The sequence below is a fragment of the Patagioenas fasciata genome, chromosome 4, assembly GCF_037038585.1.
Source record: "Patagioenas fasciata isolate bPatFas1 chromosome 4, bPatFas1.hap1, whole genome shotgun sequence".
Taxonomy (NCBI): domain Eukaryota; kingdom Metazoa; phylum Chordata; class Aves; order Columbiformes; family Columbidae; genus Patagioenas; species Patagioenas fasciata.
The window spans coordinates 35157731-35183863 of NC_092523.1; the positions used below are offsets into that span (position 1 = coordinate 35157731).

The following is a 26133-nucleotide window of genomic DNA, read 5'->3' on the forward strand; positions in this document are numbered from 1 at the left end:
ATGGTTAGGCTGCCTAGATGAGGCAGATGCATCAGTAGTTTTCCTACTAAAACATTTTTAATTAGCTGCTTTTTACAGCTGTGAAAGAGGTAAAACAGAGAAGTTTCTGAACTAGTTTAGAGAACTGTAAACTCAGGCAGAGAATAATTAAGCATCTTACCCAGGATCATACAAAGCACAGCGAAAAAGCTGCGCTTTCTAGAGCGGTTAACCTCTGCACCGTGTTTTTACACCGCACTTCTAGGTGTCTCTACAAGATGCATTTTGCATGATTCACCAACTCCAGATACAGACTGCCAGCAGGGAAGCAACATATTCAAGAGTACATTCTTAATATAGGTTTCCTTTTTTTGATGTTACAGTATCTTTAATCCAAGACATTTTCATTTTACCATTTGATAAACATTACCAAATGCTGACGAGGATATCTTCTGAACAATACACCAGCATTTATGAACACAAAAGGTATATGGTTCTCCAAACCTTTCAGTCATGGAGGGAGTTGTCAAGTTGAAAAAAAAACCAAAACAAACCTGAAAGATTTTTCAAGCAGGGGCAGTACAGAAGCAAAAGCCAGAACTGTGTCCAAAAAAGCTCTGAAAACCCCTGGAAACCAGGCTGACAACCTTCTGTCACTTTAAATGTAACCTCTCCCCGAAGCAGGCACGCCATTGTCATTGGACTCTATTACTTGCATCAGGCCATGGCAGTTTAGAGAGCCTGTCCTAGGTGGAGGAAGACATGCATCTTCAAGAGAATGCTCTACACAGAGACCTCCATGAGGTTATCTCTGTGGAGACTGGCCAATGACACTTGAACTGGTTGAAAAATGTCCACTGAGCTCTTGCGAGCTAGCTTACAACTGGCTTGAAAGTCACAAGGTGGAATAAGTCTGCTGCGGTTAGGATGTGTGCTTTGTTCTCTGTTACTTCTAATGAAATCCTAAACACTTTTGACTATGATGGTATTTTGTGAGAAAAATCATAAACAAGCTTATTCCAATATCAGTCTGAAAAAAAGAAACAAGCCAATACAGTTTTCCGTTTAGTATGTCAAGTAATTTTTAATATTTATATAAAGTTAGGAATTAACCCTGCAAAATGCATCTCACCGTGAATGGTCCTGTTGAAGAGAATTGAATTCTCTGTATGCTTAAGAATAAATATAAGGTTATAAGATTAGAATCCTAAAGCCTGCTTTTACTTTTGGGTAGCATCTCAGGATTAATCAATATTCTCATCGAGAAGAATGAAGAAAAACAGACTGTCTAACACTGAAATTCCCTCTTTTAAGGAAGCCAAAAAGACAGGCAACCTTTTGGGTACGGATTAGGGATTCTTTAACTGCCCTGTTACAGACGTGCGCCCAACCGATCAATTATATATTAACGTCCGGTTACCTGGGAAGCAGGTTGTTAGGTGCTCCATTAGTGCTTCATGTGTGACTTGTTTTCGGGCAGAGTTCATTGTTGAGATGGCCAAGCAAAGGATTTCCCCAAGTGGAATAAACTGTGACTGACTGATGGGAGACATGCTGATGGGTGATACATCACCTGTAAAAAGATAACAGATGTGCAATGAAGCATTTTGTTTAAAAATCTGCTCATAGAACAAGGATGTAGAGATACAAATGGAGAAGATGCACACAGCTCTGTAGCCTTTGCACTGAGCTGCAGATAAAACTCTCACAATGGAGAACCATCCAACAACTTATTTCAAAACTGAGGACTGGTGAACTTCGGAAAATGGAAGACATATACTGTATGCAGACATAGTTTTTCAAAGGGTGGAATAGACAGATTCAGAAAAATGTCAACAAATTAGCACTTATGGCTGCAAAACCTCATGCTTAAATATCCTACTAGCTAACTGCACAAACAAAATAAATTGCATGTATTTCTCTGGACATAAAAGGAGAGATTTCATTCCCCTTTCAAAGGCCAGATGCATGGATCACCCACCATTTCTGCTTGATGGAATATTTTTTCTTAATAGTAATAAAGATCAGAAAAAATGTTGCTAAGTTAATGAATAACATTTCACTCAGCTGATAAAGCACAGAACACTGTTTAGAGGCACAAAAGTGTCATTACACACCTTAAGCCTTTAGTAAATCTCTCCCAGATCTACATATCAAATGGCTTTGCACAGACTACGTATTTTTTAGAAGATAAGTTTTACTGGTTCTAGGATGGCCTGAAAATCAACTTTGTTATAACTTTTCTCATATTGTCTTTAAAAACAATTCATTAACCTATACTTTAAAAAATTATTGAAAGATCTTCAAAATGAAAGTTACAGGATAAATTACAACTGACAATTTTAGCATGACTACACAAACACACACATAGATGTGCATTTTAACATACTTTATATTAATACAGAAATGCTTTCAGATTTTGCAGTGTACCTCCCTCTTGAATTGGTAAAAGTTCCCCAATGACCTCAACCGGAGCAGCAAGTTAAAGGATCTCCTTTGCCAGTGGAAACTGAGTAACATTAATAGAGAGCAACAGAGATAACAAGGGGTGCTTGACTACCAAACCCTTTTCTGGCCACAGATCAGTCAAGAGCTAGTGATTAAGTTTTACCAAAATGGCTTCGAAATCTCAGGAAAATCATCCTATTTCTGCTGTCACAGAACAATGCCTTGTGATCATATCAGGACTCAAATTACTGGAAATTAATTGAAATTCAAACTATCCTCCACGATTTAAAGGATCTAATACTTGACCTATTAATTCTATATTCCTATAACATCTAATAAACAAGAATAGCAATTTCTAAAACTGACTGTCAAAATGCATTTCATCTTGCATTATACTCAGCACTTTGGGAAAAAAAAAAAAAAAAGTGGTGGGAGTAGCAAATTGCATTAACTGCTTCAGCGGGACCTACGAGCACTATTTTTCAATACACCAGCTGTACAATCTGTTGTACGCATTATCCAAGACACAACAATGATTTAAAATACACATTTGTGCTACGCTGTCTCCTGATTGCTTCTGCTTAATCAGGTCTGATCAGATCAATGCCGCAATCTCAACAGAGCAGCATTCCTCCAGCTCCAGCACAGTGCAGCCCAAGATCCTCCTCTTTCTTATCTGACCACAGAATGATGAACTTAAAATATAACCTTTTCTGGACATTTTTTATTCATGTACACCTGAAAAATTCCTGCCATGTTCTTTACAGACAATGGCAATCAATAAGATCGTAGGCAGCTTACAGGGAAATGTGAGAGATATGCTTTCACATGACTTGGGAGTAAACACCATTTGTCCCCTCATCATTTCAGAATGGATAAAGAACATCACACATTATATTACTGTTTACTAATGCTTATACCTGTTGTCAGCTTAAAATTGTTCATAGATGAATCTTTGCAATCAGTCAGACACTTAAGGTCACCAACTTTGATCAACAGTCACCATGCATTTTGTGTAGAGGATCAGTCTTTAAGACTAGTTTCATGTCTAAAAAGCATCAGAAGATTAGAATTATGCAGATTTAGCTAAGCAATTTAAGAATTTACTGTCTTTCACACAAAGATTATCCGTGTCACGAGTATCCTTGTGAGCACTACTAAGTTCAGTTCAATGCAATGTCAGATTGGCAAATATTACCCTTGGTTGAGGTTCACCCTCAACAGGTTCACTGGGCACTGAAATGGGCTCCCTGGGTAGCTTTAAGAGCATTCAGATGAAGGGCAGTAACTTCCTGAATTATTTTATCTGGATCACCAATTTCTCAAACCAAAGCATCGTGGTATGAGTATTTCTGTGCCTGCTCCCAGCCAGGCACTCACACTGCTGCCTGAGCAGGAGGACGACCTCTGTTTTTCCCTTGCATCAGAACAATCTACTCAACCAGAATGATGTTTAGGATATACAGAATGGGCCTTGATACCATAAATCAGCTTCCTGAAGTGGGAAAGGGCCTCGAGGAGTATTATATATGAAGCCCAGCAAGTGCTGCTAATTTATGTAGGTTTGCTCTGCAGCCTCCCAGCTGCCCCCCGAGGGACAAGGACTCAAACCAGTTATTCTGCTCACCCCTGTGAGCAGCCCATCCCTCTCCCCTGACTGCCAAGAGTCTGCAGAAATCCATCTCTGGGATCACGCCCAGCCAGGACTTGTTACCTTAAAACTGGCTAAGTACAAGTTAAGGAAGTTTACCTGGATTTTAGTAACCTTGCACTTTGCACAACCTTTCCTTTCAAAGCGGGCCTCCAGCATGGAAATGCTTTACTAGGTCAGCGTGCAGGAAACATCCAGCCTGCACGTTTGACCCCTGCCAGCTGGGATCCTGTCAACAGCAACAAGCCAAGAGTTTCTGCCAAAATACTAACTATACTTCACATAACTCACCAATATAAATAATTCAGCATCAGTTCCTTAACACTGACACAATCTCTAGCAAAGTATGCTATAGTTTGTGTGCCAGGGTAACATACATCCTGCCTGTAAATATTTGGGAGTTTAACAATTATGAAGCATTTGGACAAGGCCCTCAGACGCATGGTGTGAACTGTGGGGTTGTCATATGCAGGGACAGGAGTTGGACTCGACGATCCTTGCGGGTCACTTCCAACTCGGGACATTCTATGCTTCTATGATTCTATTAACCATTTAATTAACAATAAAGAAAACTGTAATTGTCTATAACAACATAACTTAAATAGCTTTAAATGCAATGGAATTGGCCAACAAATACTGGTTTATGTGAGACCCTTTTTTTCTGTTTTGTAAGGAATGACTGCCGGTGAAGTCTTATTCTTCTCCACTGAGTGCTTTTCAACCTTTTTCATGATGACAAGGGAACTCTTGTTTCACCTCTGTTGTGCCAGAATTACCTCCATAGCTTGTTGTGTGTAACTGTCCGCTGGAGATAATTACTGGCTCTTGGTTTAAAAAGGCTAACACACATCTGTAAAACTTTCAGCAGACCTTGTGATAGAAAGCCAAAACCCTCTCGCTCAGAGAGGCTCTAATTTGCCAAGTTTTATCTTAACAATCCTGTGGCTCTGGGAAATTACAAGCAGTCTGTGGTTATAGTTAAGTGAACAAACTTCTTTGATGTACAACAGAAAATATCTTGCATCTACAACTTAATATATTAACAACAATTATGTGCATAAATACTGTTTAGCCTGTTCAACAGAAAGTTTACTACAACTTCTTTAGGGTAGACCTGCTTTTAAAAAAAAAAAAATCAAGTATGCTTTTCCTCATTTTTTTTTAAGACCACATCACTTAACATAAAACACTTAGCATATGGCTCCTGTTAGCTCTGACTGATGTTTGTCTCAAGCAGCTTTCTTTTGAAATCAAATTACTATCCTTGACTTTCATATGTTTATGTTCCAAATTAAATGAAAACTGGAACTCAGAAAGCAGTTTTCACCAGCTGACTGCATGTTTTGTTTAAATAAGATATACATACATATATATATATATATAGTTTTAGCTCTGCTTCTCCAGTGTCTTCTCAAACTTTTCTCTGAAGAATTAATAAAAATAAATTCTAGACTTCTCGTTTAAAGTGGTACTTGATTTTCAAAAATGTCCAAGCACATAACAAACAATAGGATTTGTCCTCATTTATACCTTGGGGATTTGTAGCACTACCCTGTGGGAAAAAATAATTATTGTTACTTAGAACAAAACATTATGTAGCACATAAAATAAACATTTAACTCTTATACAGTGGATTTCAAAAATTTTTTAAAAATGGGGTAACCATAACTATCCTTAGCATACAGATGAGGAAGTGATGGCCTGTAACAAAACTGGGAATGAAAATTCATACATCCTGAACCCACACCAGTCAGAACCTTTCCTGTCCCAGTTTATCTACTGTCTCTTTCCTCTGAAAGTCTGGGTACCACCATCTTAGGAGAAAATGAGATAGACTATATTCTGCACCATGTATCAGCAATTAAACTATCAACTACATACTGATGACAGAATTTTTATTAGCAATTCTGCTGCTGTAAAGAAGTGACCTGGAAGTCAAACTCCCCGTCTCATGAAGTTTGCATGAAGACTGCTTGAAAAATCACCTCTTGGCGTATAAATGGAACCAATTCAGTAAAGCCATTGTGAAGCAAAACTAAGGAAATTACAGTGCAAAGCCACACTATATTAGAATTTATACACACTATTTCCCTGAACTGGGGAAGTGACCATCTGATTACATTCTGCACCCTTTAAAAAATAGGAAGTCAAAGCCCAGTTGCTCTTCTCCAATGCCTTTTTAACCTTTTGTTTCCTAAGGATCAAGACAGATTTTGAACACGATTTTTAGCATGGTTTCCACAGGAAATGAGGCTTGCACGATCACAGTCTGTGTACGTGCATATGCCAGAGAGGTCAAGCCTCACTACACAACAGGGATTCCAAAGCAAGTGTTTGCTATGCATGTTCCATCTGCACAGAGCTTCAGGCATACCCATCTCTCACTCGACAGGAGAGAATCCAGTCAAAAAAACACATGTCAAGGGAAATTTAACTTCACTACTTTTGCTGCTTACAGTACTATGTTATTAATCAGAAAACACCATAAGAGCGTACAGTAATTTCATGGCACCTCATGATTACAACGGTGGTTGCAACACAAACCCCTTACAAAAATATTCTTGCCAACAGCCTGTTCTGGTCAACACTCACCTATGATTTCACTCTGGGACAAACTACAGAAAGGTCCTTTTCAAACAAAAGGTAGCTCAAAAAAACCCCAAAATACTGGCAATGGGCAAAAAGAGGGCTCTTCAGCCTGGAATATTATCACCTTTTTTCAAGAATATCATAAGTGAAAAGCCTCTTCTAGAAAAAGCAAATTTTTAGATTTACTTAAATAAGGGACAGATGCTGAAGAAGTTACATGTCTGGCTTGGGTTGCACATTACACCTTCCCCCCCCACCCCGCCCCAAGCCCCAACATGACTCAATCACTCTAATTATAGAATACTTATACAGATGTAGCAAATAAAACCTTTCTTATGTGAACTCACAAGAATGATATGTAATTGCCATTTTAAGCCATAAGATGTTTCCATCTGATTAAACAACAGGAGGGAACAGGAAGAACATGTAGATTTCTGTGGTATTACCCCCGATTACTCTGAAATGCCTTGGATCTGCACTAGCGCACTTACACAGAAAAGGACACATCTTACTGGCAAAATCTTAAATAAAGACAATTAGAAGGTGTGTTGTTTGTGCTGTTCTCAGCCATAGATAAATCATCCTTTTAAACCACATTTCCTGGAGTATTTTATGAAGCGTACTGCAGGTTGTGTTTACTAGACAGTTACACATAGCAGAGGACCGATAAAAATAAGAAAAAAAATACATTAAAGATTTGTCCCTTTATTCCTGTTTAAGAGCAGGTTAAACAAAGGCTTAACAAAAGCAGTAACATAATCACTAACCAGCAAGCTCCTGCACCTCTGAAATACATGCACACCAAAACATACCTTCCCTTGCAGATACACATAATGAACGTGACCTGGCAACGTGAACACTCCAATTCTAACCAGCCTGAGAAAAACAACAGCAATCTTCATGATGACCAGTCATATATCAAACACTGGCCTCTGAACAAAGTTCTAGTCCCTTGGCAGTTATTAACTTCAGCCATGTAAATTGATCTTTTTAATCATTCGGGCCCAGCTAAAAGCATGATCTCCAGGTTCACCACACAGCACTAACTTTCAGAAACAGGTGCTAAATTGTCCACAGTCAGCAGACTTGTCTTACATGCATTCATCCTCCATATTTCCTGTGATTTAAATTTCCTTTTCTTCATTCATGTCCTGTGGCCAGCTGCCTCCTGATCCAAAGTGATATCCCAGCACATGTTACAGCTACGATCATAAAAAGTTTCTACTGGAGCACGGAACTTTCCCAGAGGATTCAGTTGAGGAGATCTTGGTGATGTTGTTTATCCTGAGAAGGAGGAGGGTGGGGCTTTGTTTTTTTTAATATATTGTGTGCTTTAGAATGTGTTTTCTCAAACAATATTTTTCAAATGCATCTTTTAATAAATGACCACATCTATATTCCTGGCACACAATATGTTAAAAAGGAGGACTTACCTGAACCCCTATGGTCTGGTTCCATGCTCCAGTATGGTATCCAAAGTAGCTGTGATGTAACAACAATGTGCATATTGGGGCTTTATATCACTGTGGAAGCTGGGTGGCTGCAGCATTAGGTCAGCACCACAGGACCTGAAAGAAGAAAAACAGCATGCTTTTAGGCAATAATATGCTAAACACCCACCTCTTAAAGCAGGAAATACGGGCTTCCAGAAGATAAAAAAGAATGCAGTATCTATGCAGGTCCACTGAAAAGAATGCTATTTTACACAATTCTCACATAAGGACAATAAATAAATGGTTAAGAAATTACAGGGGAGATGGAGGTAGAGAATCTAAAGGGCACTACAAATATAACTCCCACACAGTGTTTTGAAAACATCTTTCTCCTTTAACCCTATTTCCACGGAACGGCTGGAATCACATTCTGACACCACCCCCTGTTCTGAAGGCACTCACAGTCTTCGCAAAGCACCTCTCCACTGCAGTGCCTCAGGATTCTGCAGTGTCACTCCTCTTCTCCCTGGCTCTCTGCAAAGTGAAGTCATAGGAATGGATCAGCCAACCTGACTTCTCACTACCCTGCCCAGAATCCTTTGTGAACTGAAATGAGTCATCGCTCTGAAAAAATGCACAGCGCAACGTTCCAGGTTTCTCCCTATGTCTGCGCTGGCTTCTTTGTCTTTGAAATGAAGTGCCTCTGCTTCTGGAACAGTGCCTAGCTGCATTGTACAGGATAACAAGCCAGCCTCCTCATTAAGTGGACAAGAAAGCTATTTACATGCATTAGCAAAGACAAGTTAAAGCTTTAACCCTCTACTCAAGACCAAAAATTTACCCCTAACACACCTGCCCGATGTAATACACAGATCCCCAATACACACAACCACAAATGCACAGACACACCTGCGTGCACACACACTTACACAGAGCAATATTTGCTTAAATTATTCACTATTTAGCATGGCACTTACCAGTTTTTACTCTATTGATTAAAAAGAAAGATTTACTCTCCTTTGTCAGTCCTGAAGAATGCTGCAGACCTGCATGTAACAAACAGCTCTGCTGTACAGTGGAGCAAAGTTGTGCTGCTGCAAACCGTTTATCAAAAAATCAGAAGCAGTGGACAAGTTCTTCCAAGCTAATTTTTCATCACCCCATTCACCATTTGGGTTCCAAAACACAGTGAGCCCTGAAACCATGCCAGATAGAAAATGTCAAACTGCTCCAAGTGCTGAGAGCCAGCGGAGCTGCTTCAGCTTCTGCTGCTACTGACAAAGAAGGTAATGCTCAGAAGGAGGTCACTGTGTCAGGATCTCACTCCCAGTGCTAGGTTTTTCTCTGCTTGGTGAGGGTATGCTACGCTAAAGCATCAGGAAAACACAGAAGAGGAGGTAGGAATAGTGTGTGATGAGAGACGGTTGCTGCTGTTTCGGAGAAATAGTTCTAGTTCTTTGGGGATTTTCTTTCAAGAGAACAAAACATTTAAAACCGCCTTTACTGCAAAAGAACTATTTCTAGTCATGATCTAATCATCAAAATGAGAAGACCAATATACAGAAAGGGAGGGACAAACAAAAAAATGAAAGCTGTCACAGAACACCTATTTAAATGTTCCTGTATCCTGAGCACTCTGAAAGAGTTTGAAGTACAGTAAGCACATAATCCATAAAATCCTGAAACACAGTACTCCAGGACTCACTTGTGCTGTGCTAGAACAGGTAATTCTCTTAGATTCTACCCTAAACAAACACACCAGGTGTTTAGGACTGAATTAAATACGAAGGTCACTACCTTAGCCTTAGCCTTACTACTACCCTGGCAGTGAAGAGTCAAACCCAGACTAAAATAGGTCTCTGTGTTTCAAGAGGATAAGTAAATAGCTGGGTTACACAACTAGCAAGTATCACTTTTGCTTACAGGTCTGTGGCAACTGTTCCGCAGCAAAGTCGTATTATAAACGGCTAATTTACAAATGTAGGGTAAACTGGGTGCTTTGCTACACCTGTAGTTACGTGGTAACCAAGATCTCAACATTAAAAGCTGGGCTTTTGCTATGCACACAGTCATCACTTTCTGTGTTCCCTGAAAGACCTCATTCCAGGAAAACTTCAACTTTACAAGAGTTTTGCCTTCCCTGGGGCTGCAGGATGAGCTGCAAAGCCTCTAATGAATCCAGCTTGGCTTCTGCAATGTTTTGAGTCCTGCGGGATCATCCTGCAGAAACTCTGGTTGCTTGTCTGCTAAGCTCACACCCACTCTACAGGAACGAAATTCTTTGCAAGAAAAAAATTTCTGCAGGCTTAGAATTGAATTACAAGAGGCACCTCCTGAAAGAAAAAACGAGAGCTCCGATCTGCTTTTCCTCTGTATCAGACAACATTAATGAAAGCTAAATAGCTACGCTTGTGCATGCAGCACTGTTTTCACACACGTGCACAAGTCTTGCAGCAGTCATCATGCTACTGTCATCAAGGTTAAAATACCAGCAGAAGAAAGATAAAGGTAATACCACGACCCAAATATCCTTTCTCCCTAACAAGTTTCTCTAGCACTTGAATGCCAATTACATATTCTGGAGCAGCTGGACCACTCTGAACAGACTAATACAACTGCAAGCTCTTTGAGATAATTCCTCTCGCATGTGTGACATCCCGGAGGCACCTAGAATGCACTGAGCATGCACATGTACCGAGAGGGCAAATACATCTTGTGTGCACATGCACCTAGGCCTGCCTTTACCCAAATTCGTCAGCTCACAGCACTATTACACAGCCATTTAATCAGTATTAGGAACTGCAGGAAGTGCCTGATACCTCAAGAGTGGAAGAGAGCAAAAGTGAGAGACCAGCAGCAGGGAAAATGTAAATGAAAATGTTTCAAAGAGCTGAAGTGGATGGATAAACCAGTGCTGCCATCATCAGTGATGTTACTGCAGCGTGGCCTCTCAGGAGGAAGGCCTAGCCAAAATGCCACATGCGCTTCCCAATCAAGGCACCTACTCTGTTCCTCCATCCTACATCTCCAGCCCAGCACATGATAGAAAGTGGTACTGAAACAAAAGCTGCCTTACCCACAGTGCATGGCACAAACAATGTACCTCTCGCCACATAATGCCATGCATCCAAATAGACAGTACAGAATACAGCGTAGCCTGAGATCAATCTCCAGATCACACAATGAGAAAGCAGATGAGGTGAGGATCCTATTTTCTTCCTTTGCACATACATTGTGCTGGAATTGAAGACAAGACTCCTTTCTGAAACTCTACATCAGTTAACACGCGTCCTGGAGCCCTCCCGAAGCAGGGCCTGGGACTCCCTTCCCTTGCCACAGTCCTTTCACCAGAAGAGGGAAACTCACAAAGAGAAAAGGAATGTGCTCAAATGGGGCAGGAGAGAAAAAAAAAGTTAAAAAAAGAACACTGCAATGGTGTTATCAAGAGCATGAGAAAACTCATATTAGCCTGTGCCAGTTTCAGTGGATCCTGAATTTCAGAAGCTAAAATCAGCCATGAGCACTCAGCATTCATAGTCTGTAGCTGCATAGTCTGTACCATTATTATCCATCATTACTTCTACAAGAACCAACTTCACAAAGCAGGAAGCACTCGAACACCAGACTGGGAACACAACCCCTGAACCCTGTGGCCCCAGAAGAGACCAGGCTAAGGAACATTAGAAATATAAAAACTTACACTTGTATTTCCTCAGGAAATCTCTTCATACAAAAAATTTTGACATGTTAGTGCTCCACTAATAACAACTTACTTGCGGTATGTTAATAAGTTTCACTTGGTGTACCTGAACAAATCTCCTGGTTCTTTAAGAAATCACTTAAGGAAACACAAGAGGAAACATGATCAGGGTATTAAATTCAACAATATCCCACCAGGTAACGCCCATCTGTTTTTCTGCTAATGTTGTCTAGGAGCTTAAATACTCTCTTTTTTCCCCTTCTGCTGCTTAGACCCCAATGTATTTTCAGGGAACATACCTCCCCTCCTTCAGATCTAATTCCACTGGCTCGGAAAAAAGCACACTTTTCTAGTGTTCTTTCGTATGTCTGCCCCTCCTGCTCCCTTAATCTTCCTAGGACTCTTCTACATTTACTCTAACTTACGTAACTTTTCTTTAAAGAGCAATAACCAAAACTCTGCACCATACTCCGGAGCTCCAGCCAACCTCTCACCTGTGTCAAGTACAAGGAAACTGGCATTCTCATACTTTCAGGGGAAATACCCTGCCCTATAGATAACAAGAAAGAAACTTGTTTTTTCCATAGCTCTACAACATTGGTGGTTTACTGTCACCCCACAACTGAACAACCAGTTCCAGATATCCTTTTTATGCTGCTGTAACTAACAAGTTTGAAGCAAATATTCCTGGATTTGACTCTCAAGACCACGATCTTGCCCACTATACTTCAACAGCTTGTTCTGTGGATATGATTAACGGTCTTTGACCATCCAGTTCTCCTTATTTGTTATCAATTTTTTAAGCATCTCCACTTCGTCACATGCTAACGAGAGTCACAAAAATTAAAAATGAAAAACAAACAATACTTTAAGTGTTACCTAATGCAGGACAGAATCATAACCCCCCCATGCCACACTTGCTAATACTACAACCCAGTAAACAGCATTTGACTGAACCCATCAAGTCCCAGCAGGAAAAACAAGGTAACACACAAAACTCCCTCCATCAAAAACCTAGTAGGTAAAAACAACTCTCTTTCTAGATTTTGCCTACTACAAGAGGCTTCTTTAAATTACAGCTTACTGGAAAGTATGTGATATTTTAAACCATAGAAGAATTCCCTAACGGCTTTTGTAGCTAGGACCATGGGATGGGAGGAGTGTTTGATGGTTTGGAGTGTTTTTTGCATAGAAATCTGTTACTATTAAATTAATTCAATCAATGCTAAAGCTATATTGTTGCCGACCACACTACCATCCCACCCCCTCAAAAACCAAGCCTGTCAGTTTTCTGGCAGCAAACAGTAAATGCAAAGAAAGATAGAAGCATTAAAAAAATCTGACACGAGAGGAGATTTGTCAAGAGAGAGTGAGCACATGAGAAACAAAGGAAAAAAAAAAACAAACAACAACAAATGATGATAAACATGAATGTTTTTCTTTTAGGGTGGATACTTTATAAAGGCAGAGAAAAATATTCCTTTACAAATGCTCCTGAAAGTGCAGGACATGGCTGTTGAAACACAACAATCAGCCCCCTAGCCACATTTCTTCACTATCCTCTTCAGTTTAGCCAGAACACATTTTCAGCATGGCCAGGGATGCTGCAGCAAATAGTCAGCAAGAGTCTAGTCAGCAGCTAAAATTCTTGAAAGGTGAAGGGATGATTAGCAATCCAACCTAAAGACATAGTGCATCCTCTCTCATTTAAATTGACTGCTGCAACCGTGGAAGGATTTTCATCCCAAAGATGATACTGTGGTGGTTAAAGCTTTTCAAACAGATAGTGATGACTGGCAGATAACTTCAGGTTAAAATAAGAACCCGCAACACTGAACACAGGTCCCATGGTACTGCAGCAGCCTTTAACAGCCCAGTTTTTCCTGGCTAGGAGAGAACTGATGAAAAGGCCAGGCATGGAATCAATTAAAATAGTGCCGAAGTGGTTTTAGAAAGAAAAGGTTAGACACTCCAAAGACTCAGCAGTTGAGAGTTTACTGGGTCATTTTTTCCCTGTGGTGGAAAGGAGAGTTTTCACTATGGCTTGAGTACATTTAAGATGTACTTAATGCTTACAAAATTAAAACATTTTACACTCTCATACATGAAGTAGCTATGCTGGGGTATTCTGCCTCTATGCTCTACCCACGTGGGGTAGATGCAGTGGCCCTTTTCCCACAGTGGGTCAAAATACTTTCAAATTCTGTCCTTTGGTCTCCTCTGCGTGAGGATCAGCTGTGAATATAGCTGCATGGGAAATGCTACAGCACAATTCAGTCACTCACCAAATCTGCTCCCTCTCTCATGATAGCCAAGCATTTCAGAAGCAGCATTAGAAAATCAACTGCACACGTTGCCACTAGTGTGCACTGCATCTTAAAGTGAAATGCCCTTATTTCAGACAGAAACAGTTCATTTGAGATCCTCAAGGACTGGCAGATTTTCATTTTTTCTCCCAATTAGTACGACTATCAGCAATCAAAAACTACTTTCCCAAATAAATGACAGTACCTGGAACAAGGTGTTCCTGCAATTAAACTACTCACTGGATTAAATGTTTCCTCCTGTTTTTTGCCTCTTAATTTTATTGAGCACTTGTTTTATTACAGGAAGCAGTAAACAAAAACCTACACCAGGCATTTTACTACTATTACAACAGTAACACTTCCCTACCTCTTTCTCTTTTCAAGTGAAATTTCAGAAATGTGAAAATCTCCTTGTGCATAAATCGTAAAAACAAATGCAGTATCCAAAAGAAGGATGAAATTATCAATTCCACAGAAAGAGTTCTCTTGCATGACTTCTTACATATCTCCTAATTTACACAGTCTTATGTTTAGACTTTTAATTATCAACCCCCCCCATCTAATATGTTTGCCACTGACTCCAGCAATATGCAGACCACACTCCTAAAAAAGTATGAAATCTAACATATTTGAGCATGATTTTTTTCAGTGTTCACTGCAATGCATTACAGTATGTTCCTGATGTCACTATTTTGCGGAATTGCTGAGTTGTGCTAGTGACTTTTGAAGTCCTCCTCAGCAGTCTTAATGGACCTGAACAACTGTGATCTGACAGATAGGGTTACCACTTCATTATCCATTCCATCCTTCAGATTTCTAATAGGGCTACTAAAACCCAAACATTTGGTATTGATCCCTGTTATGCAGAACATTGTTAACCCTTTCCAAGGACCAGAACTGGCTGCTCTTTTTTCTCCCTGGATTCTAAACTGAGCTCAACAACACTTCTCTCTTGGACTTTCACCAAGCATTTAAAAAGCATTAGAGCATGGAAGCGTTCTTGTGCTCCCCAAGTACCACTATGACCCAGTTTTCTGAAAGATGAGAGCACATAAAAATAGTTGTGTCTTTGCTCTCTTATTGTCGAGGGTTAAGATTGCGGGGTACAGAGAGACCTAAACTGGCACATCAAGACTAGATTCCTGAGATGATCTCAGGAGCTGCTGATGATCTCAGCTTACACTGAACTAAACCAAAGGGCTGGCAGAAGGAGAGATGTGGGAAAATTTCTTGAATAAATCTGGCAAGTAATCACTGGACACAGAAAGAAAATCACATATAACAAAATTCTGAGATCAAAGCATAGGGGATATATAAATCCAATCTCTGAACAACCACATTTTACGCCACAGCAAGACAATATTTTCTTAGTGCATATTAGAACAGGAAAAAAAAAAAAAACCACAACTCATTCCTTATATTGTCATTAAGTTGCCATCGCTTATTCTGTACCATTAAAAAAAAAAGGGCTTACGGTTACTGCTATGTTCTTTCAATGAGCTACCCCCCACAGGCAGTGCTTCAACTCACCCAGACCTGAAGAGCCCAAGGGCACACGACTCCTATTTAGAAGGGTAAAAAGTGTCTCTCTCAGAGCCAGAGCTTGAGAAAGCTCTCTGCTTCAGAAGCATTTCTGATGATCAGTACACACTGCATTGCACATGGTGAAAGGGATGGGGCATGCCTCTCTCCTCACCTGGCCACCCCCTTTGGGAGGCTGGAACTGCTGTGCAGACCAGCCCTTGGAAACACCTACATCAGATTAAGTAGTCCTAAAAGCATTTTTTGACACCTTTGCTGCTCATCCTGCCTGTTTGGTAGCTACAAATGTTAGTCTTAAAGAGCTGATGTAGAACCTACCAAAGCAAAACCTAGGCTATAAAGTTGGAATTAGCAGCAGCAGGAGACTGGAGAGAAATACAAGAAACAATGTAAGTAAGAAAAAACACAGGAAAGGTTAAAAGGAAATGTGAGGAAAGAGATGATTTTTGTTTGATTCCTAAAGCAGGCAATGCAGCATATGTGATGTTAACGATGAAAGAAGACTTGTTAAAAGAACCCAAATGCTTAGCAGGGCTAAACAGAAGCAGAAATAATAACCAAATGGTATGAAATAAAATTAGCACCTCCAGCTGTAGGAAGGTTGGAAAAATATAAGGGTCTACAGGATTGCTGGAATAAGCAAAGTGGGAACGGCTGCGTGTATGAGTGAAGAAAGATGTCAACAAAAGGACAGTTGCTTTGTGAAGGCCGATTCGCATGTGCTCTGCACCTACTTGGTGCTTGCCTTTGTTTTATTTTCTAGGCTGACCTTCACCCCATGCCACACAAAGGATTCAATGAAAAGCCTCCATTCAAATTCTAAATTAAAAGCCTGAAAGAAGAAATATATTTTGCTTTACAGCCCAAACCTTAAGCCCAAGGACCAGTGACCCAGCAAAGGGAGCATCCCCAGCAGCTCAGGCATGAGCTCCAACACCCAGCTCTGACCAAGTGCACCTGCATCCTCCAGTGGCTTGCAACAGGCAGAATAGATAAAAAGAAACATTTAGCTTGCTCCTCAGTTTTTATGATGACACGTCAAAGCTACAGGAAAGATGGGAGCTTACAGGACAGTAAATAGAGTTGAGAGTGAATTAATAGTGTGCATGCTAATAAAGCACACATGCAACACTGCTCCACTGAGCGAGCACACTAATGGTTTGGGCAGTTTGAAACACAACATGTGAACGCAGTTAAGCAAGTCATCACCAACGCTGTCTTTAGAAGTGTTCTGCTGCTTTATAAGAAGCTCTTCGAAACACAAACACATGTAGTTTCATAGAAAGAAGGTGTAATCCACAAGAACTGGAAAATGTGGGACTTCACAAAGTGCATCCTGCATGCCATGTGAGGTCTGCAAGGCCTCCACACTTTAGGCTTGTGATTTTTCTCATTTAATTGTGGTATTTTATTTTAATTCTGACACTACATTTAATTGAGGTAATGCACCCTAGATTTGTTTGGCAGCATCTAGTTTGATATACACTCTAAACACAATTTGGGGACCACCTGTTTAACAGTCACAAGATGGAAACTGGTCTCACAGTTTTGGTTTAAAAGATTAATATACTGCCAGAGTTATCTTGGTGTAATGATACCTATGCAAATCCTCATTTATTTTGGAATAAGAACCTATTTTTTAACCTGATTTGCCTTATACAGCTTCCAAAAATTTTATCAATGGGGGCAGTCTTACATGCATAATCCTGCTAAATTCCTCTGCAGGAACTTTTTAATGTGTGATGTGATAGTGAAAATGAAAAACGGAATAATCAATACTAAAAAGAAAACACTGATTTTCTTAGAGGCAAGAATGTGTCTTCCAGTTATTCAGTCACATGCTCCCTAACGTATTCAAAAAGTAAACGTTAAAACAAAGGAATTACTCTTTTCTTTTACTAATATTTTTCCTGGGTTCCGGTAGCTTTACACTTGAAGAACAGATAAAAATTGACATTTAAAGTTGCAAGTACTACTTCCCTAAAAACTTCCTGTTATGATCGAAGGCAGAGATATTAAATGAGCCAAATATGGTTCCTATTTGCCATATGTTGTTTCTAATAGTCACAGCTTGAGTTTCAAAACTGATGTAGATTTGCACTTCCCTTCTTCATTTCATCTCTATTGAGTGCTGCTGTACACTCAGTACTTCTAAAAATCAGGACAGTTACTCAGGAGCCTAATTTTAGGTACTTATTTCTGGAAACTGGAATAAAAGCTCAGACTTGAACACTAAAAGAATCCAGGCATGTAAGCTACTTGGGAATATCCGAAAGTCTTGTACACAATGCCTAAAGTTATGCATCTCCTTCATATTTACACTTATAAATGAGAGCCTAAACATCTTCTTTAGGGTATAAAGGTTTGAATGTGATTTATGTGACTTTTGTCTTGCTTCTGACAAACTTTATTTGATGGAAGTTTTTATGTAATTAGTGTTTCCAAGAAAAGTTTTAGGTCTGACAAAATTATATTAAGATGAAGAAAAAGAAAAGAGAGATACAGAGTAAGGTTTTAGAGAAAATAATTCTGGTATTGAGAGTAATTTGCTCGTATCTTTGGAGACTGAGAACGTGAAAGCCTCATGCAACTTCCCACTGACATTTTCCTCCTGATAACGTAATTTCTTTCAAGGGCAGGAGTAACCTTGCCAAACATAATCACCACAAATTTTCCCCTCACACACAGCTTCTGACTGTATCATTCATCACCTACACAGACATTATGCAAGCCTGCTTGCCAGATCCTGCTGCTTAGGAAGCACTCGCGGAACACCAGAAGTACATGAACTCTCCCCCAGGCCTCCCAAAAGCGGGCCATCTCCTTCAGCCATGGCCTCCACCAACAGCGAAGTCACAGTGCTGGCTTTGTGATCTCACAGTGCTCTCCACAGCAACAGCCTATGAGGTCACAAATAAAGGATTGTCACTTTGCTGCAGGATTAAGGGAACTAAGAAGCTGGTCTGTCAGGAAGATGGGTTTTACTTTAAATAATGGGAATTGGAAGAAAACTGAAAATAAATGGGTTGGAAATTGTCTTTGTCTGGCATGCACCCCTTTTTCAATAATACTGTAAAATAAGATATTGCTTTCTTTGACAGCTCCCAAGTAACAGGGTGAACTGCAGGCTGCCTCCTGAGCTATTACATGGGAGATGAAGCCTGAAACAACTTCCATATCTTTTGACTCCTCAGTCATTTGATTCTGCAAGTGCAGGCAGCAGTGAGAGCACTCTCTTCAAACTGTCTGCTCCTTAGTTTATTCACAGATGTGCAAAGCTGATGACAAGTTCCAGAAATTGACAAAAAAAAAAAAAAAAAAAAACAGAAAAGGAAGTCTGAAAACATCTTGCCTTAGCCCACCTTATTGCTCAGGCAAGGATTTACAAAAATTATTCTGAACTAGGAGTCTGTGTTCCTTAGAAACAGTGAAAAACATACTCGTTGTAAGTTATGGTGCATTAAATACTTGTTCAAAATGCAAGAAACAGTGATTATTTAGAAGAACCTTCCCTGCAAAATATACTTGCAGTCACAGGAAGCTGTACCGCAAACATTACTGTTAGAACAAAATGCTTGTACAAATAATTTCATTACACTTCTACTAGTCTGTTTTTTTCAACACTATCTGGTTTACTCCCCAGTGTTTAAAAGTTTTGTAAAATACAGAACTCCAGAACCTGTTTGAAACCATTCCAAAATCTTTATTTCCCCACTTCCTCACCACGGAGCAAATAAAAAATAGCACAAGTACAATCACCTGATGAACACTTTCTCACTCCTCATGGAACCACCAAGGCTTCCATACAACTATCCAGAGCACAAACTTATTTTGGTTTCAGCTTTTAAACGGAGTTATAAGCCCAACAGACGAAGGGGGAATCAAAAGAAGAATGATAGCAGGTAATCACAGACTTACTGCATTATTTACAGAAATACTATGCCACATGCATGCTTGCACATGAAAACACTTTTCCCATATTTTTGAAGTAATTGCCCACTTTTCCAGATGCCTGGCACCTTAGGCTGCCTGATGTCTGGAAACTAGCTTCTGCATGCATATAGACTCATCCCGCGTGTGCAGCAGGTCCAATACATCAGGTGTACTATGCATGCATAATTTATCTGTCAGGGACTGTCCCAGATTTTAAGATTAAGACCTAAAAAATCCTAAAACAGCCTGCTTTGTAATTTGCAATCTGAGCTGTGATGCAACCATAAAGCATTTGTACAGTGTGGGAACCATCTTGCCACTTCAGGAAAATTTTGAGTAAGAGCATACTTGCAGCTTTCCAGAGCTGGAAGAAGGTTTCCAGCATTATGAGCAAAGGCACTAAGACCAGTTTCCATCCTAGGACTGGAAGAAAACATTGGACAACCTTGCAGTAGCTGACCAAGTAGTCTCTGCCATGGATCTGGAAAATTTAGATCTCTGTTTTGCAGTTGGACGACTGTTAAAAGCTTTAAGAAAAAATAACAGACATCCTGATGCTTCACAGTGATTTAAATATGCTTTGAAATTTCATAACCTATTTAAAAACATATTTGTTTCTTTGCCCTCCAGCACAGCAATAAAGAATCCCAAAAGGAGTGCTTACAGACACCAGATTTACTAGTTTTTCCACTAAACTCCACAGCTTTCTAGGCCTGTAAACAGGGGCTGAATTCAGCTCTTAGCCACTCCCACCACAGCCGGGTCTGCCCGCCCGTGTCTGCACCTGCAGGGAAAGCACACGGCCTGCACTACAACGGCGATTTCCCGGCAGCCTGCTACAGCACAACGCGCTTTCAGCCGCCGACACCCCCGCGCAAACCCCGAATACAAAGGCAAGGCCCCGTCCGCCCTTATACCCGGGTGAGGAGCGGCACCACCGGCCCGCCCGCCCGCCGCACCGACCGACCCCCGTGCGCTGGCCGGGGGAGCGCGCAGCGCGGCCGCCACCGCCCCGCGCTGCTGGCGGAGCTTTCATTGTGCAGCAAAGCGGGGAAGAAGCGCTGCCCCCGTCCCGGCGGCGCGGTCCCTCACCGGCCGTACCTCGGTAGCGGCCCCTCCCGGCGGCGCTGCGGCGCGGCCGCCCCGCCCCGTCCCGGCATGCCCCGCGCGGGGGCACGGCCGCCCGTCGCCATGGCAGCGCGTGGCGGCAACCTGCGGGGCTCAGCACCACATCCCCCGCCCGCAGCGCCAGGGAAACCGGCGGCGGCTCGGGGCGCCCAGAGCAGGCGAGAAAGGCGATATCCGCCTAGTTCGGAGATGCGACGTTACCCCCAGCTTTGCACTATGCATTGTCACCTTTTCAACCACAACCAGGGGCAGCATTTTCCTTCCAGCGAAGGCCGCCCATACCACGGCCATTTGGGCACCATTTGTCGCACAGGACATGCACCTATTTGTGCTGCTGCAGCCTCAGAGCTGCCCGGGTCCCAGCCCAGGGGAGCTCAAAAACAAAAATAAGATTTTGTTGATTGGTTTCTTTGGGTTTGGGGTTGTAGGGTTTCTTTGTGCTTTTGTTTGAGGCTGGGGATTTTACATGGTGGTAAAGCAGATTTCCAACTCCTGTGTCAGCACTGTCCTCACAAGAATCCTTCCCACCTCAAGCGAGGGTGCAGCAGGGCCTTGGTACTCCAAAAAGTGGTAAAGGCACAAAACCCCCTCTGCCTCCCTGAGGGTGGTGGCATGACAGGACATGTGCTGCTGATGCCAGAAGTAAATCTGACCTGTCACCGCAAGGAAATCCACCCCCTTCTTCAAAAGGCTAAATGCTTTAAGTATTGCATGCAACTTTTTAACTCAACGTGGCTTCATAATTGATCCAGGGTTTTTGTTATTTTGTTTTTGAAGTTTAAGAATGTAAAACGAAGGACCATAGCAAAATACTCCTCTCTGGCTGCTACTGAGGTAGAATCTACACTTGTACAGGCACTTAGGTCAATTTTCCATCTTTTTAAAAAGAACTTATCATCTGAAAAGACAACCATAAGGGAAATGTTTTTGCACAAGAAGGGTAAAAAGACCTGCTACCTCTACCTTAAATAGACGCTGGAGTTTCTAAGATGCAAACATGCTCTGTAAAAACAGTGGCCAGAATACATGCTGAAAACAAAAGCTGTACACCAAATCACAGAGCTAAAAAAACCAGCATCAAAAGCAAGCAGGAGAATTAGTTTGCCAAGGCAAATCAGAGGGTAACGAAGGTGCCTTGCTGTGGATCCTGAGGACAAATTTTGCTCTGAACTTGGGCCAAAAGTGTTTTTCGCAAGTGTTAGTGAGCATCTTGGCTTTTAGGGCTGGTGTGTCTCAAGATTCACAGGCATCAGCGACACATACAGCCTAACCACACCAAGCTTACAGATATCTAAGAGAAAGCTAAAGCAGTATTTGTGTCACAGTAACTGGGTGTTTGAGATGCAGCTGATGCAAGCGCCGGTAAGACACAGGAGGTCTGCAGCATGCTGCGGTCAAGAATTCAGCACCATGACCTCATCCTCCTCCTGTGCTCAGGCACAAGGGAAGCCGAGATCAGACTAGCAGGTAATTAACCACTGATTCAGCCTGAATTTCAGTGTTCTTCCCTTTATGAGCTCACTCATCGTTTGAATTAAAGAAGCTGCACAAATGCTTTTATTCCAGACTTTGACACGCAACTCATTACTGGAGCTAGAAACTTTCTGCTTGAGCAAGGGAAAAAAAGATAAGGTAACGTGGCAGAGTAACAGCAATTCTGAAAGGTGACTGCCACCACTCTGAGCAAGACTGAGAACTGCTGCATGGCAGCACAAGTGCTAGATCTCCCCCGCTCTGCAACTACACACTGGAAATCCACAAGAGCACTGACAGTGCCCTTTCATGCTAAATAAATAGCCAAAGAGAGTGGCAAAAAACCCCAAGCCTCTCTATAAATCCTACTTCCCTATGCCATGCAGTATAAAAAAGCAACAGGAGGCAATTCCTATGGTCATGCAACCTCTGGCATACAGGAAAAAACAGGCCAAAGCTCAGCATAGAAGCTACAAGACAGGACCATGCAAAGGTTTTTAAAAAAGCATACCACCATATTGTGTCCAAAGCATTTTTCTGCCAATACATTGACTTCTCATAGTATTGGTTTGTCTTCCCCATTTGCCATTAACCTTTGCGACCTTTAAATGCTGGCAATTGTCTTTCTTTCACTAATGTCACTGAAACCCATCACTTCCTATGCAAGTGGGGTATAAGGAAATGGCTCTTTACCAGGCAACATCAGCAGTGTCTGGCACTTCACAAGATCTGGAAGAACACCAGTTCTGCCCCAAGGAGTCCACAGCCTAGTTCAGACAGAGCCAACATGCTTCAGATACAATCTATGAGGCCATGGAAGCATGAGATCACTTCCTCCTTGTGATCTTCAGTTTTACATATGTATCAATTACTTCTATTTAAAAGGTTCCTTTGGAGAAAAAAAAAGAAAAAAAACCAACACACCACAAAACAGGCTCATAATGATTTTATCAGTTTTGGTATTTGGCTTTGGGACCAACCATACACCTTCAGTTATTAAACATCAATGATTCCCTTTTTCCTCAAGTACAGGAGGAGGAACCTGGCAAACCACCAGGGAGGACAAGATGACTGACAATAGCTTACAGCTAAACTAGCAACTGCTCAAACACATTGCACAATCCATAGAAGATGTGCCATGATTACTAGCTTAAGGATGATAAGACTACAATCAAAAGCCATAATTTCTATTGGCATCTCTTGTTTGTATTTAAAGAAAATAAGGAAAAATCTGGTGCTCATATATTTCTGCAGTATCTGAAACCAATGGATTCCTTAGCTTTCTCCACATAGTTTCTGTTAACTGGAAGCTTGGAATGATCTGTTACCTCCACATAAAGGATTTGACCAAACATTAAAATTCTGGATTTTTGCTGGAAGCTTACAGGATGTTTTTGCTCTTTTCTCCTTCACTGCTAACGAAGAATTATGGCAAAGATTAAACTAGGCTAGGCACTCCATTTGTTCCAACTTCCCACCTCTCTCAGATGCAGGTTCAAAAATGTGGACCAGAACTGAACTGACAGATGTTCATCAAGCAAATTAGTTACAGGAAGAACCAAATTTGAGGCCTGCACTGACCAGTAATAACTCTGGTAGATCTTCAAACAGCACACCTGGATTCTTCTAGCCACCAGAAAAAGCTCCAGGACAGGTTCAGCACACCTAATCATCAGGATTCCCTCCAAAGCACCAGGGAAACAGCTTTCATTCAAAAGTAAGGTGCAGTCAGGATGACATATTTGTGGTGCTTTCAGTGCTGTGACTGCAACTGATGGAAATGTGCCTGGGCCAGCTTTATGCATCCCATGTGGGGTAACTCCCTGACCATTCAAATAGTTTTTGCAGTCTGTGTTGAACACTGTGGTGGAGCAATTACACCGCTTATGTTAACAGAGCTGACTAGGTTAGAGTTAGCTCTGGCCTGTCTGTACAAAATGAAGTCATGCATACAGCCCCTAGTACTCAGCATATCCTAGACATATGTTTGGCCATTTTAGACTTTTTTTTTTTTTTTTTTTAAATCCAAGCATCTGGAAAACCTTACTGAACAGTTTATGCAAAATGGTCTCCCCCATGCCAGAAATCTTCCATTTGTAACACAGAGACAGGGTTTAACAGGCAATTAAAAAGAACCATTATACATATATTGCCCTTAAAACACTAATGTCACAAACATTAGAAATTATATTGTCTTGTTTGTGCTTAAAACCTTACAAGAAAATCGGGTGCTTTTAACAGGCAAAACATCTACGCTGGCAGGGAAACCAGAACCTAACGCTCTTCAACAGCTCTGGAGAAAACAAAGCTGAGCTGTGTGCTCAAAATCAGCTCACTGCACCCAGCCCTTCTTCAGCCACACTGCCAAAGGGTACATTTGGGTAAGCCCCAAGAAGACCATCCCAGCCTGACCTACAGCAGAGAACTGTTGTTAGCCATTGCTATCAACTACTTTCAGCTAGATCCCTCTGGACTAATACTGAAAATGCTGTTGACTGCATGTCACCACTGCTACTTCAGGTGCCATGAAGAATGCATCACCATGCTGGTGATATTTTGTGGTATTTCCCTTTTGTTCACAGGGAACTGGAAGTCATTTGCCAAAGCATTCACTGATGCCTAATTGCACAACAGAGCTAACCAATCTGAAGGCTAACCATCACTCTCCTCACCCATCCCAGGACAGGCAGCACTGACGGTTGACCATGAATTAGTTTAGGGAGATAACCCAGCAGAAGGCTAGTCCTGAGAAAACAAACCAACAAACAAACTCAACATGAATATTTTATGCCAAACCCTGACTGGCTGCCCTGTTAGGACAGAGGAGGCCACATCTCCGAGCAAAGTAGGAGGCAGGAGCCCACAGGCAATGCAGGTATGGAGAAGCAGGTCCTCCTGCTCTGGGGGCCACTCATATGCAAGAACTGCTGAGTTATCATTAAACTGGATTGTAATGTGGCCACTCACCACAAAAATGACTGGCACAGTCAGCATCCTGACACCAAGTCCACATGACAGATGGAATTTTTGAAGGGCTTCAAAAAGGCTTACTAAATTCTGTCTGTTTTAATGGCATCTGGGTTCAGGTCTACCAGCACTGGTTTTACCAACAAAGGGCAAGTTTTGCAAAAGCAAGCAGAGTTTGTCATATCCAATACACCATCAAGACTTGAACAAAGTAAGGACACATTGCTGGAATAAACAAGGATATAAGTGGCAAGCGCACATTCCAAGAATGTGTTTAAAAATAGTGCTGTTCTGACAGAGACAGCACATACCCATTTTCATCAGTAGTACCAAGGATCTGTTAATAAACCATCACCAGCGATAACTGAGTTTCCCAAGGAATATGGTCTATCAGACATGAGATATCAACCATTCCAGTGGAAAACAACATGCAGGAGACAGGCAGAGCCCTGCGTTTCTCCACCCACTGCTGGAGTATCTCCTCAAAACACAGATGACACACACTCAGAAAGAATGGCTTCACATGAATGACATCCTACCATGTAGAATACAATTCCATTGATTAAACTGTATCAGAAAACCATATAGTTAATATAAAATATTAATTTTAGAGAGAGGGAGAAATATTTTGACAAATATCAGAACTTCCTGTTACTGCATTCCTGCATGAAATGTTTCTTTCTTTTCAAATCAGTTTATTCTGAAAGGCTGCATTAGGTAGAGCAATATTTAAAACATTTAACAAATCAAATTTGAAACAAAACAGTCTGATCCTGCTGGAATTAAGTATTTAATCTGATCTAAAAATACTGGGTTCAGGATTTTCTTCCACATGAAATCTGACTACTTCTGAGCTCTGTTTCAAATCAGAAAACAATTTCCTTAGAATTCATAACCTCCACAAAAATTGAGCTTCTGTCTACTAGTCAGCCATATGTAAGCCTCAAGTCTTAAAACATGAGTTTCAATATATGCCCTTACAAG

General features: G+C 41.1%; 1 protein-coding gene across 5 annotated transcripts in view; it reads right to left on the minus strand.

Moving 5' to 3' along the window:
• STOX2 (storkhead box 2) overlaps positions 1–26133 on the minus strand; it is a 143455-nt gene that overhangs the window by 18332 nt on the left and 98990 nt on the right. For 3 of the 5 annotated variants that reach the window (XM_065836236.2, XM_065836237.2, XM_071807643.1), the window contains exon 2: positions 1400–1552. In XM_065836236.2, coding sequence (XP_065692308.2) covers positions 1400–1552 — 153 coding nt within the window. Of the gene's footprint in view, positions 1–1399; positions 1553–7762; positions 8046–8100; positions 8236–26133 lie in introns of those variants that run through there. The other 2 variants (XM_071807642.1, XM_065836238.2) reach the window with 2 other exon arrangements.